Source organism: Prionailurus bengalensis, chromosome E1, assembly GCF_016509475.1.
Source record: "Prionailurus bengalensis isolate Pbe53 chromosome E1, Fcat_Pben_1.1_paternal_pri, whole genome shotgun sequence".
NCBI classification, from domain to species: Eukaryota; Metazoa; Chordata; class Mammalia; order Carnivora; family Felidae; genus Prionailurus; species Prionailurus bengalensis.
The window spans coordinates 40,044,408-40,058,335 of NC_057347.1; the positions used below are offsets into that span (position 1 = coordinate 40,044,408).

General features: G+C 56.7%; 1 protein-coding gene across 1 annotated transcript; it reads right to left on the reverse strand.

Moving 5' to 3' along the window:
- Positions 1–6,384: 6,384 nt before the first annotated feature.
- KRT15 (keratin 15) lies at positions 6,385–10,909 on the reverse strand. The gene is made up of 8 exons (XM_043584460.1): positions 10,148–10,909; positions 9,184–9,266; positions 8,887–9,043; positions 8,241–8,402; positions 8,029–8,154; positions 7,613–7,833; positions 7,278–7,303; positions 6,385–6,739 (listed from the first exon to the last, which is right to left on the reverse strand). The coding sequence occupies exons 1-8, from the start codon at positions 10,685–10,687 to the stop codon at positions 6,648–6,650; spliced, it is 1,407 nt and encodes a 468-aa protein (XP_043440395.1). The 5' UTR covers positions 10,688–10,909; the 3' UTR covers positions 6,385–6,647.
- Positions 10,910–13,928: the final 3,019 nt, after the last annotated feature.

Here is a 13,928-nt window from a genome sequence, read left to right on the forward strand (position 1 = left end):
ACCCAGGGCCTGGGGCCAGGGTCTCCTCCAAGGAGCCTAGGACGCAGCTAAAATTCAGAGACTGCTTAGTAACCCTGCCCGAGGAGCCCTCAGGCTGGAATAAAAGGGCTTAGCAGTGGTCTCTCGGAGCCCAAGGTAGGAGAAGTTTCTAGGGCTAAAATGGAGGACTGTGGGCTCAGGCTCCAACTCCCACTCACCAAGGAGGCCAGGATTGTCATGAATGGCCTCTCAGGGGGAGCCTGCTGGCCCACAGCAGCCAGGAGGTCTGGACTAGACCAAGGGCTCGGGTGGGGTGACACAGGTTTGTGGTTCTCCCCAAAACCCCTTCGCTGATTCAGCAACCCGGACCAGGAAAGAGGACTGTGAGTCAGCGCTTTCCTGCCCTTTGTTTTCTGTGAGTAGGGAAGCTGGGCCTGTGTTTCACCCAGCGAGTGTCAGCACCAGGGAGAGAGCCAGGGCAGGCTTGGGGTCTCCCAGGGGAGACAAAGGCTGGGGCGGGGGTAGTTCAGGCTGACCTCTGACCCTGTCCAGCCCTCCTGCCCAAAACTGATAGCTCAGCACTCTTGCCCTCTCTCTCTCTCTCTCTCTCTCTCTGAAAAGCTGTGATTCAGCCCAAAGTAGGACCTCTCAAGGCTGTCTCTCTCTTCTCTCTCTCGGGGAGAGGATCAAAACTGACAAAAAGGTGATTAATGAAACCTGCCAGGCCTGGAGTGACGATCCTCCCCCCGGGGCTGACAGCAGATTCAGGCCAACGCCTCTTAGAGGAACAATACCACAGATCCTCCAAAGTCCCAGTAGTACAAACATAGGGTGGCCATGACATGCCTCCCCTCGCAGGGTCAGGGCACAGCCCCTCCCCACCACTCCCCTCCTGAGCAGGTACTTATGGTGCCTGACGCAGGAATGCATTCCTCTGACCCATGGTGAACCCCAGGGCCCTCCTGGAAGAAGCTGGGCAGAGACCCATCCTGGGGCCCCAGTTTCGCTTCTACTGGCCCTGGTCCAAATGAGGAAGGACAGAGTGTGGGAGCTGAGGCACTGCTCACACATCTTGAGCTTCCCTCTTTGCTTTCTGACAAAATCACACCAAATTCAGTAAGGGCGGGGGGCGGGGGGAACGCTGCATTTACAAGCACCCCCTGCAATCAAGGCTTTGCTTCACACATTGTCACTGAGTCCGCACAACAACGGGGGAGGGTTTTTACTGGCCGCATTTTACAGATGAGGCAAGTGAGGTGAAGGGAGGCCAAGCTACTTGCGCGAGGTCGCTATGAAGTCAAGATTTAAACCTCGTCTCTGGCCCTCTCTCTCTACCCCAAATGATGGTGCCGCTGAGCCTTGCTGTGAACTCAGTGTGTGATCTCTGAGTGTTCCATTCCATACTTACCAAAGATAATAAAATAACACTAGCTAACATTTCGTAAACACTCTCCGTGCATAACTCGCAGACAACTCTACTGTTTTTTTCACACCCTTTTTCTCAGATGAGGAAACTGAGGTCCAGAAAGCTTAAATTCATTGTGAACCTCTGTCTCCAGGGTCTGCACCCTTCACTACTGCCTGCTCAATCCCTTTCAGGCCAGTGTCAACGCCACCCCACCCAAGCACGGGCGTCCTCTGTCGCTCTCTGCATTCCCAGGCTCCCTGTCACCGCAGGCCCAGCTGGCGGATGGTCCTGTTTTCCCACAGTGGCTGGACCTCTGCAGCTGATGGCCTGATGGGTCGGCCTGTCTACTGTCTGTCCTAGCTTGAGCTCTGAAGCTTGGGGGCTTGCGAGGATAGTCAGTGCAGAATGTCAAAGCCGGAATTGTCATGGGAACTTTCCCGCCCAATGCCCTCATTTCTCACGTGTGAGGAAACCAAGACCCAGAATGCCAAGGCCCAAGGCGGTGGGAAGCAAGGAGAAATGCCTGGGTTTCCAGCTCCAGCACCAACTCACTGTGGACTTTGCACTGAATTGTGTTGCCTTCAGCAACGGCTTTCTGAGTCTCTGGTTCTCAAAGATCTGTCCAGAGGTGCCAGATGGTTCGCCTGCACAGCTGAGGCTTACATCCTGTCCCCCAGCTCCTAATCCAGCCTTCCTCGCTTGGCTCTTGGATCAGGCTCCTCCCTCCTTCCCTCTTTCCCTGGACCGCAAGGGGCCTGGACCCCAGGATGCCCGACCCACCTCTCACAGTGGAAGAGCCTTTCGTGAAAAGCAGACCTTCCCCAGACGGTGGTCATCCGCCTTGCCCTCAGAGACACCTGCTTCACATAGCAGGACTCAGGAGCCTTCTCCGGCCCGGCCTCAATGCACCAGGTCCTTACATGGCTATGGTACCCGGCTCTCTAGCATCCCTCTTCTACTGCCGTGCTTCCCAGGAACCAGTGAGGTCGGCAAAGCCTTTGAATTAGATGGAACGGAGTTTCAACCTACATCTGCCATCAACTGGCTGTGTGACCTTGGGAAAGTTACTCAACCTGTCAGTGCTTTGGTGGCCACAACTGAAAAACAGGCATTTGATGAGTGAGCGTTTGAGAAGCACCTGACCTAGGGAAGCGCTTGGCAGGCAGAGCCCCTCCTTCTTACAAATGAGGAAATTCCAGCTCATCTGTGCATCCTGACCTGTCCTGGGCCTCCATTCTGTGCCAGCCTGCTCTGCCTCCCTCTCTGGTCCCTGCAGCCAGCACGGTGCCCACAACAATCAGACGAGTGACAGCTGGTGGTGTTCCTACTTTATTTCCCCGACTCGGTTTTACATTCCCTGAGGAGAAGTTCTTTTTTTTCACATTTTATTTTATTTTATTTTATTGAAGTTTATTTTTATTTATTTTGAGGGAGAGAGAGAGAGAGCAAGCAGGGGAGGGACAGAGAGAGAGGGAGAGAATCCCAGCAGGCTCCATGCTGTCAGCACAGAGCCCAGTGTGGGGCTCGAACTCAGGAACGATGAGATCATGACCTGAGCTGAAGTCAAGAGTTGGACACTTAACTGCCTGAGCCACCCAGGCACCCTGAGAAGGTCTTTATAAACCTCCAAGGCATTCCCTCCTGGCAGAGAGAAGCTCTCAAACACCCAAGAAGCGGTGTTTTGTTTGTTTGTTGTTTGTTTGTTTGTTTGTTTGTTTTGTCTGCTGGCTTTACTTTTTTTAATGTTTATTTTTGAGAGATAAAGACAGAGTGTGAGCGGGGCAGGGGCAGAAAGAGAGCGAGAGAGACAGTCAGAAACAGGCTCCAGGCTCCAAGCTGTCAGCACAGAGCCTGACATGGGGCTTGAACTCACGAGCCATGAGACCATGACCTGAGCCGAAGTCGGATGCTTAACCGACTGAGCCAGCCAGACACCCCTGTCTGCTGGCTTTAGATGAGAATGAATGGCAACCAGGAGTATTATCCGATGGGGTCATCCCTGCTACAGATCTCATGGGAGAAGCTGCCAGCTGTCCGTGGAGGGGCAGGTGACCACCAGGGACATACTCGCCCAAGATTCTGGTGAATGTCCGGAGCCATGTCTAAAACGGGAAAAAGCAAAGGAGGAGCAAAGTCATGCATTCATTCAACAAATATTTATGTAGCTCCCACTCTGAGGACTCAGCAGTGCAAGGAGGAGACACAGCCCCAGGGCCATCGATGTCACAGTCCAGGATCCCCTCCGAGGTCCCAGGACACAGATCAAGTCATAGAGAACCTTGAAATCGTCTGGTCCAGCCAGACTCCTCAATTTAAAGATGAGGACGCTGAGACCCACAGAGGGACGGGGACCAACCAAAGTCCTCAGGGAGATGGGCAGTGCCCTGTGCCTACCCTGGGAAGCCCAGCCTGTGCAGAGGACACACCCAAGGCCCTAATCCCTCGTCCCATAGCTACCCTCTCCCTAGGGTAGAAGGGAGGCCTGCTGTCTGCCTCCCACACTGGCTGGAAACCAAGCCCGACCTCAGCCCAGGGGCAGGCAGAAGGCGGGCCATCTCTGCCCAGAGACTACTTAAAGGGCTCGGCAGGGCACCAGTTTTCCCTGGGTGTGAGCATCTCACTCCAGGGTCAGGCAGGAAACAGGACTTGGCAGATCCAAGGCCCTCTCTGTCAGCTCCCTCCAACCCCAGGATCCCAGGAGAGTGGAAGGGGCCCTCCAAGGAAACAGAACCAGCCTTCTCTCCCCACCAGCCCAGGGTCTGGCCCCAAGAGAAGGCCTGCTGGATAAGGGTGGAGACCCACCTTTTGCCTCTCTGCACCTTTGCAGGGGGTTGTTATTTTGGCAAACTGTGGGCTGAGAAAACCCTTGCGGGTTGCTCTGAAGGCCTGAGACTTCTTGACAGAGGCCCGGAGGCTGGTGAAGCAGGAGCAGGGACCTGGATTCAGCAAGGGGCCTGGTTGTTGTCAGGACGTCAGGGAACATGACACCTGATGTTTTGGGCTTCGGTGTGAACTTAAGCCACAGCACAGGAGACCAAAGCTAGATGTGAGAGTAATCTTTCTGACGGTAACAGCTGTATGACAGTTGAACTGGCTTCCCACAGACGTTAAGAAAGGGGTTCCATAAATAAAAGAAAAAGAAGGAAGAGACAGGGAAACAAACCACAGGAGACTCTTAGAGAACAAACAGCGGGTTGATGGATGGAGGGAGGTGGGCGGCGATGGGCTGGATGGGGGATGGGTATTAAAGGGCCCTTGTGATGGGCACTGGGTGTTGTACCTAGGTGATGCATCACTGAATTCTGCTCCTGAAAGCAGTGTTGCACTGTGTTAACTAACTAAAAGTTAAATACAGATTTGAAAAGAAAAAATAAATAATTAGTTAATTAAATCAAATGTTAGGTCTAAAAACTGTCGGAAAAAACAAAAACAAAAACAAAAACAAAAAAAAAAAAAGAGAGGGCTTCTCTTAAGAAAGGTGTTGCCAGTTTCCATCACCCTCATGACGTCCAGAGAAGAGGAAGGGTCTGAAATCAGAGGGCTCATTCCCAGGCTCAGCCTCCCATTTCCCAGCTTGTGACTTAATTCAAGCTACTTAACTTCCCTGAGCCTCAGTTTCCTCCTCTGAAAACTGAGGATGTAGGGTCCACCCCCCACCTTCACGAAGCCTCCAAGAGAGTCATTGAGATGCCATCCTCTGAATGCCCCGCCCAGAGCCCTGCAGAATATAGAGGCTTCGTAAATTCTGTTTCCTTCCTCCGGCCCCAGAGAAGTCTGGCCTCCAACTGTGTACTCAGGAGACACGTTCTAGATTAAACCTCCTCCCGAAGAAACAGACGCCACCCTCTCTCCAACCAGGGTTGCTGGGCAGTTTCACCCAGCAAGACTCAGGGCGGCCCGCTCAGAGGGCTTAATTCTCCCCCGGATGATCTGATTCTCAGAACAGAGGCACCTCCAACCTCCTGTTCCCAGCGGGACTAAGAAACCAGCTCTCCCTCTCCCCATAGTCCTCACCAGAGCCCAGCCCAGCCACAGCACCCAGAACGCTCTGCTTCCTCATTCCTTGCCCTCTGTCTGGGACTATGAATCCCAGAGGAACCAGCCTCAGACCAGAGGCAACAAATTCGGTGTGTGTGGATGTCACTGCTGCTCTAATGAGCCCAAAGGCAGAGATGCTGGGGTCGGGGGAGCAGGAGTGAGGTTTGGACTGAGGAGGGCAATAGGGGTTGATGTTGCTTTGGATTTAAGCTTAGAGAAATCAGAGAGGGCTTCCCGGAGTTGGTGTCTTTCCCTCTGAGCACGGTAATTGCCTTATGGGAAGGAGATGGCAGCTTCAGGGGTAAGGGGGTAGATAAGGTCCCTCTTTGCAGGAGGCAGCGATGGTACCTGGCTCAGCCACTCTGGAGGTCAGGTGTGCCTGACTGGAAAAGAGGGGAGGTGCTAGGGACACATGTAGGAGGACCAGAAATAAGGAGGAAGGTCCTGGCAGTGAGCTGTGCAGGGCCAGGGCCTGGCGTCCCAGAACAAGAGCTGAACTTAAAAGTCATACAGATGTAGGGTCCAGGCCCAGCCCTGTTGCTCACCATCCATCCATGAGGCCCCTGAGGGAGTCACTCACCTCCCTGGCTTCCTCATCTCTAAGGTGGGAATCGTAAATCCTGATGGCCCACAATTGCCTTAAACAGGACGCGGGGGCGGGGTCACATAGCACAGTGCCAACCACACGGTGGTAACCAGTACGACCTATACAGTCAGTTGCTCGCTAAATAATTGTTCGATGTGACAAGTCCTCTGCCGGGTGCACCCAACTGCTCCGAGGGCAAACCCCGTCTCCTGCTTCCATGATCACTAGATGGAATGAGCCAGAACATCAAGTCACCGGAACAGTCTGAATTGGTCCTGGGTGCAGGGAAGAGGCCAAAATAGGAGATGTCATCATGTGGGTCCTAGGCCCACAGAAGCCCCCAACAAGAAAAACTGGACATACTACCAAGAGATATTTGCAAAAGGAAAAGCAATTCTTTATTGCATGGGCAGACGTGGTACGATCCAGCTCGTTACACAATACAGCTACTTCTTGCCTGTCCCTGTTCTAGAGCAGGTGGGGAGAGGGAGGGGGAGGATGCCGAGCGCCCAACAGGGAGAGCCGGACCCTCTGAAAGCAGGGACTGGGGTTTGCTCTTCTGGCCCCTCTGGGCGGTCCTCCATCCAGCCTGGGGAAGGTGGGGGTGGCCAGGGAGGTCTCTCCTGCGCCAGGCACTCAGACCTCTCTCTTGTGAGAAGAAACCACCTTCCCGTCCACTGTCTCCTCGACGTTGATGCGAACTTTGCCGCCACCACCTCCCAGGGATGCTGTAGAAAGAAGGAGCAAGCTTGAGAGTGAGGGGGGGACCCTCGCTGTTCGCCCTCCCAAGGCAGCCAGGACCTTGGCTGAGCTCGGGGAGAACCAGACAGCACCCCTGAGAATGGCCGCTGGCCAATCCCTCGAGAGTGGCCAGGAGGTCTGGCGGTGAACCACTCATCACGGAGGCAGGCAGCGGCAGTTCGCGCCCCACAGTGAGCAAGAAAGTCAGGGTGAACAGGTAGTAACTGGGGGGTTCTTCCCATAAGTGCAGGAAGGTGGGGCCTGGAGGAAGCTATGCCCTGGACAGAGCCTGCTCAACCCGGAAGGTTCTCAATAAATCTTCAGCCCTGACTCTACTGGGGCTGATGGAGGGTCCCCCGGGGAAGAGGTATCACCTGAAATGGGTGTGTTCCTGCCCCACTGGCATGTTTGGCCTCCTCCTGCTTCCACCCCATGCCAAGGGGAACGGTGGCTTCAACAGCCACCTTGCCCGCCCGCCCCCCCCCCACCGCCCCGCCCCATGCGGGAAGAGTTAAGCCTTCTTACCTTCTCTGGTGCCAAAGCCAGCCATCCTGAAAGAGAGGGGAAGCAGATGTAAGGGGAGGGCATGAGCCCAGGTCTCCCTAAGGGGGCCCCGGTGTCTGGCTAAGCAATCCTCTCCAGCGGCCCCCACCCCCCACCACCTGCACATCTGACTTCTCTAGAGGCTGGCACGTCCTGAGAACCTGTTCAGACCTGCCACCCCCAAGCAGACAGATTCTGATCTACACTAACACCCCCTCCATTTCCTTTTCCCTGTCCCACTGCTGTCCCCCGAAGACTCTCCACCCCAACCCTAACCGGCCCCTCTCTCAGGCTTCCCCCTGCACCCTGGCCCCTGCCTGGTGTCCTGGCCTTCCAGCAGGCTGCGGTAGGTGGCGATCTCCTGCTCCAGCCGCGTCTTGATGTCCAGCAGCGTCCTGTACTCCTGGTCCTGGCACTCCATCTCGCTGCGGAGCTCGCTCAGCTGGGCCTCCAGGCCGCCGATGAGCCCCTGGATCTGCTGCAGCTGTGTGGCATAGCGGCACTCCGTCTCCGCCAGCGAGCTCTCCAGCCCGGCTTTCTGGAGGGGGGGTGGTCAACGGACCCCACATCAGGCCAGGAAGGAAAATGCCGTGGGCATGCAGATGGGTGTTGAATGGAGTGCAGAGAACCCCCTGGGAGGAGGCTTGGGGACCCACAGACTTAATGAGCCACGGACGGTGGCAAAGGCCCGGCTGCACTGGGCTGTGGCCGGGTGGGGGGTCGGAGGCCCTACCATGCTGAGCTGGGACTGCAGCTCGATCTCCAGGCCCTGCAAAGTGCGTCTCAGGTCCGTGATCTCTGTCTTGCTGGTCTGGATCATCTCTGTGTTGGAGGCCACCTCTTTGTTCAGCTCCTCCGTCTGTAGGCCACACACAAGACCAGTGAGGCCCACAGGAGCCCTGGGAGACGTGGGGAGCTGAGGCGGGGCCGTGAGCTCGGGCCCACCTTGCTGAAGAACCAGGCCTCGGCGTCCCGGCGGTTCTTCTCGGCCATGGCCTCGTACTGTTCCCTCATCTCAGCCAGCACGCGGGTCAGGTCCACACCCGGGGCCGCGTCCATCTCCACGTTGACCTGGCCGGCCAGCTGGCTGCTGAACTCCTTCATCTCCTGCGGAGTGGGTGGGGCCCGTTTAGGGACGGAGGGCAGAAGAGGGGGCAGAGAGCGGGCTCCCACATGCCAATCCCGGCTTCGTGCCTGACTCACGACATGCCCTTCGCCCTCCTGCATACCCACCCCCCAGCCTCTGTTTCCCAGTGAGCGTGAAGAGGTTTGAGCACATGGGCCCCTTGGCTCTGAGGGTCTCTCTTCCTTGCTAGGTCCTACGGGAGGACTCAAGACAGCAGGGCCCTTGTCTGAGCTCATGAAACAAATCAGGACAGCGGGTCCCACTGACCACCTGGCCTGGCTATGGATACAAGAAGGAAAGGGATCTGGGTTCCCAAAGGACAGTACCCCTTGCTCTCCGTGGCGACACATCCTGTTTTTGGTGGAGGGGAGCATATCTGAACCACCAAGCCCTTCGGTCAACGATGAGGAGGTGCCCATGGTCCCATTCTGCCCCCCGCCACCAGCAGCCCCTGCCGGCCCCCACCTCCTCGTGGTTCTTCTTCAGGAAGGCCAGCTCCTCGTTCAGGCTCTCGATCTGCATCTCCAGGTCGGTCTTGGTCAGGGTCAGCTCATCCAGCACCCTGCGCAGGCCGTTGGTGTCGGCCTCCACGCTCTGGCGCAGGGCCAGCTCGTTCTCATACCTGGGAAGACAGAGGGAGCCCAGAGTAAGGAAGTGGGCTGTGGGCTGTTGGAGTAGGGGTGCGGGCTGTTGGAGCTGGAAGAGGGAGAGAAAGCCAAGAAAGGGGGTGAATCTGGAGGGGAGAGAGAGGCAGGAGCATACTTGAGTCTGAAGTCATCTGCCGCCAGCCTGGCATTGTCGATCTCCAGGATGACCCGGGAGTTGTCGATCTTGGCCCCCAGGATCTGCAGGAGGCAGGGAGTTGGTATCTGGAGCACTGTTTTCTCTTCCCTACTGCTCTCCCCACCCTGCACCCCAGGTCAGACGCCTTACTGACAGTCTCCCTTCTGACACGAGCAACAGAGGCCTATAGGCTCCCCGGGGCAGAGTTCAGCCTCACCTCAAGTGCCCATACTTGGTGTGAGCCCACACCACCCTTCCTGCCTCCAGGGCATGAAAAACCAAGGAGCCAGGAGTGCCTGGACTCCCCTGTGGGAAGTGCCTGGCCAGGAGTTGGGTGCGGTGGGGTTCAGCAGCCTTCTCGGGAATATTCTGCCAGCCTCCCCTGGTCACTGGCCTCCTGCACACTTGACACAGCCATGGACCCACAGAACATTCCACAGCCAGTAGGACCCTGGAGGGCAGGGCAGGAAGGCACGCTACAGCTGAGGAAACCAGTCCAGGTAAGTAGAGAGGGTGAGTAAGTAACTGGCAGAGCACATAATGAGTTCCAGGTCTCCTAAGTCCCAATAGAGCTTTTTCGCACCAAAGACCTCCTCAAAGGGTGAGGGAGGTAGTCCTGGCATTCAAGGCTCCTGAAGCTACCCTTAACTGTTCCTGCAAAAGAAGCAAAAGGGAGCTTTATGCAGACCCCTGCTTGGTGTGTGTAACTGCCCCCACCTCGGACCCTCCTCCGACCAGAGTTCCTGAGCAGATTCTCACTGCCAAGTTGAGCGGATGTATGCTGGCCTCCGCACCTGGAAAGCATTCCCTGCTCTCCAAGTTATACACCGACAGTCGTTGCCTGGGCAGGAAAAGGATTTCCTTGAGGCAGCAAGAAAGATGATGGAGATGTATGCAGGGCGCCAGCCACCTGCTCCCCTCTCGCTGATGCTGGAGGACTCACCTTGTCCCGCAGGTCCTCGATGATCTTGTAGAAGTGGCTGTAGTCCCGCTCCGGGCTGCTGGGGCTCTGCTTCTGGTACCAGTCCCGGATCTTCACCTCCAGGTCGGCGTTGGCCTCCTCCAGGGCGCGCACCTTGTCCAGGTAGGAGGCCAGCCGGTCGTTGAGGTTCTGCATGGTGAGCTTCTCGTTGCCGGAGAGGAGGCCGCCATCGCCGCCACCAAAGTCACCAAAGCCAGCGCCAAAACCCCCACCAAAGCCACCTCCAAGGCCACCTCCTAAGCCTCCTCCGAGGCCACCTCCGAAGCCTCCGCCCAAACCACTACCAGCCCCTGCACCGAAGCCGCAGCTCATGCCGCCGCCGTAGCCCCCTCCGGACCCCGAGGAGACAAACCTAGCAGAAGAAGCCGAGATACTGCGGCCTCCACCGCCCCCGTAGAGACTCCCCCCACCAAAGCCGCCTCCCCCAGCCCAGAGGGAACCCCCTCTGGTAGAGGCACCCCCAAAGGTGGAGGAAGAAGTCTGCAGAAATGTGGTGCTCATGGCCGGGCAGCGGGTGAGTCCTCAGCAGGCTGGAGAAGTGCTGGTGGAGCCTCAGGCTTGGGCTGGAAGCAGGGCCCCAGGAATGTCTCCCCCCAGCCCGCGGCTCCTTATATACCCCTCCGAGTTGTTGTGGGACCTCGTCTCCTCCCCCAAAAGGAAGCCAACTCCTGTGTTCAAACACAGCCGCCTGCACACCTCTGCCTGGCTGGTGTGGAGTTTCTCCTTTCTTTCTTTCTTTCTTTTTTTTTTTTTTTTTTAAATGCAACAAAAGAGATGATTCAGAATGAATGGTGTTTTGCCCCGGGGCCATGGTTTTAACACTTCGAAGGCAGGTTCGTGTCTGCACTCCCGGGAGAACGTGAAGAGTTGCTGGGGAGAAAACTCCTGTCACTCCACAGCTACCAGGCCTCCGCCTACGGGTAGAGCAGCCCAGGCCAGCTCTGCCCTCCCGGAGTTTTCTCTGCTGCCTCCAGCCCAGGACCCTCACCCCAGGCGGCCAGCTCCATGCTCTCAGTTTGGGAGCCCCCTCCCTATCGCTGCTCTGTTATCCCACTCCCAGACCCCATGTGTGAGCCTGCAGGGTTGGGGGGGTGGGGGGGGGGGGGGTAGCACTGGCCTCTGGGGATGGGTGGGCAGAGGCACACCCAGGAATGCAGGGCCCATGGGCACAGGCTGAGGACAGGAGAGGGGGTCATGAGCGCATTTCCAGCTAAGGTGATCAGAGAAGCTAACATCCGTCATTTCCATGATACAGCAGGACTCTCCTCCTCCATCCCCTCCTCTCCTCCCCACCCCAGGCCCCCACCAGCCCCTTGCCCCACCACCCTGGCACTGTCCCAAAGACCAGGAGCCTCAGGGCTGACAGGGGGCTGATTGATAATCCGCCACCTGCCAATTGCACATGTCACTGAACCTTTGCTTGCTCCTGGGACACGTTGGGGCAAACCTCTGCAGATAAGACTGGAGCCTGGTCCGGGAAGCCCCTGCCTTCTCCAGAGAGAGGCATGTCCCTGCATAGCAAAGCCAGATTAACTCCGTTTGTCCTGTCAAGCGCTGTGGGGCCGGGGAGGGACCGACCCGGAGGGTTCTACGTGCCTGAGTGTTGGGAGGGAGGAGATTGGGAGGCCTGGCAGGCCGACTGGAAGACACCTCTTTACAGAGCAGGATGCTGAGGCCAGAGGCGGGAGCAAAACACTCAGGAAAGCCCTTTTCTCTGCCACCAACCCAGAGGCCGGCTTTCAGGGATACCTGTTACATGTGGGTAGTGCCATTTGGAGGCACGGCTTGACCCTCTAGCCCCGGCTCCAGGGCTCTTGGGTTTGGGGAGGTAAGCAAGGCTGATCTGGAGAGTCAGGACGCTACCTTTTCCAGGGTTGAAGCACACTGAGGTCAATAGAGCTCCAGAGTCCCTAAGGCCTGGGTTCAATTCCTGCCTCCGTCAATTACTGCTGTGAAACCTTGGACAGGTTCCTGTGGCAAGGGGCACTGTCAGCTTCCACCTGAGACCTGAGAGCCCCCATCCTGCCTCCTCTTGGCTCCCCATCTTCTAAGGAAGCAGATAGTGTGGCTCAGTACCCGGGATTGCCATCTGAGCTAGGGTGGTAAGAGAGACAGGCCTGGGTGGGAGGGGGTGATTGAGCTGGGCCTCTGAGCACTGGGCCCAGACAGTGCAGTATTGTCTCCTGGGCGGGAGGACATTGTCTTTCCCTCCGAAAGAAAAATAATCAAAGTCAGATCAGCCACAGCTCATTAAAGCCTCTGCAGACATCACGGCCCCAGCAATTAACACGGGAACAATTACACGCCATCACTCCAGGCTGAGGGAGGGATGGGCACCTGGCCAGCCCCTCATCCGCACCCTGACTCCTCTCCAGCACCCCTCAAAAGGGGGCTTTTACACACCATCAGGCCTCTCCAGGGGCAGGAGCTGTCCCAGTCACGAATCCCTGGTTTCAGTGCAAACAGCTCCTGCAAGCTCAAGGTTGAGGCCCCTTGCTTCCTGCTCATTAGCAGCGGGTCCGGGTCCGAGAGGCCAGGCAAGGGTGGGGACCCAGCTCTACCTGGTTCCGGCCCAGGCTGCAGCCTGGGGCCCCGCCCCAGGCAGCCCACCCATGCTGTGCTAGTTTCTGTCCTTTGCCCACTGCAAACAGGCTGTCTCGGGGCCTTCTCTCCTGGACGAGCAGCCCGGCGGAAAAAGCCTTGGGCTGGACTCCACCTCTGGGTGTGACTCAACCTCGCTGAGCCAGGTTCCCGACTTAAAATTGGGCCATTTTTCCACTTATATGAGGTACTTAGAATAGTCAGAATCACACAAGGAGTTACTATTTAACAGACTTAGGGTTTCAGTTTTACAAGACGGACACAGGAGCATACACAATAGTGATGGTTGCGTAACAGTGTGAATGTCAGTGCCACAGAACCATAGACTCTCAAATGGTTAAGAGAGTAAATTATATGTGTATTTTACCAGAACAAACAAAAAGAAATCACGGAGCCATTGAAGCCATGAACACAGAGTCCTGCTACAGGGCCACCGTTAACATTCAATGACATGTGAGGGTGTGGTCTCCATAAATCTACCCTCACCTGCGCCCCCCCCCTTCTCCCCCACCAGGGAGGTGTCAGGACGGAGAGAGCACACATCCTGGGGCCTGGATAATTCCTCCTCTATTAGGTATGTGGCTGACTTCAGTATGGGACTTTGGGTAATCCAGCCTCCTCTCTGAGCCTCAGTCTACCAATCAGGAAAATGGAAATAACTCCTGCCCAGTCTGACTCACAGGGATGGAGCCACATGACTGACAGGAAATGCTTTGCAAACCCAGTGGTCATAATGCAATGCCCAGCGGGGATGGAAAGACGCACCCTCTAAATCCTCTCCCCTTCTCTCTCCCTCCCCTCCCTCTCCCCTGGTCCAGACTCTCTGTCAACACAGCACCCCTAGTTTCAGCTCCCAGACCGAGACAGAAAAGTGCCCCTGTCCCCCCCCAACACACACACACAAAGGAAGGCTTCATTCCCGATACCCAGACCTGCAACCCAGTCACCTGACCCACCTGTGTGAGCCCAGACCCCGCCCCACACCACATTCCAGGGGCCTCTGGGGCATAGGGGAGGGTTTCAGCTGTGACAACAGAGGCTTTCAGGAACAGGGGACAGAAATCTCTGGACAGACCCAGCCTCCAAGTGAGGCCAGGCCCCTAACGTTAAGTGAGGTGGAGGGGGTGGGGGCGTGGGGAGT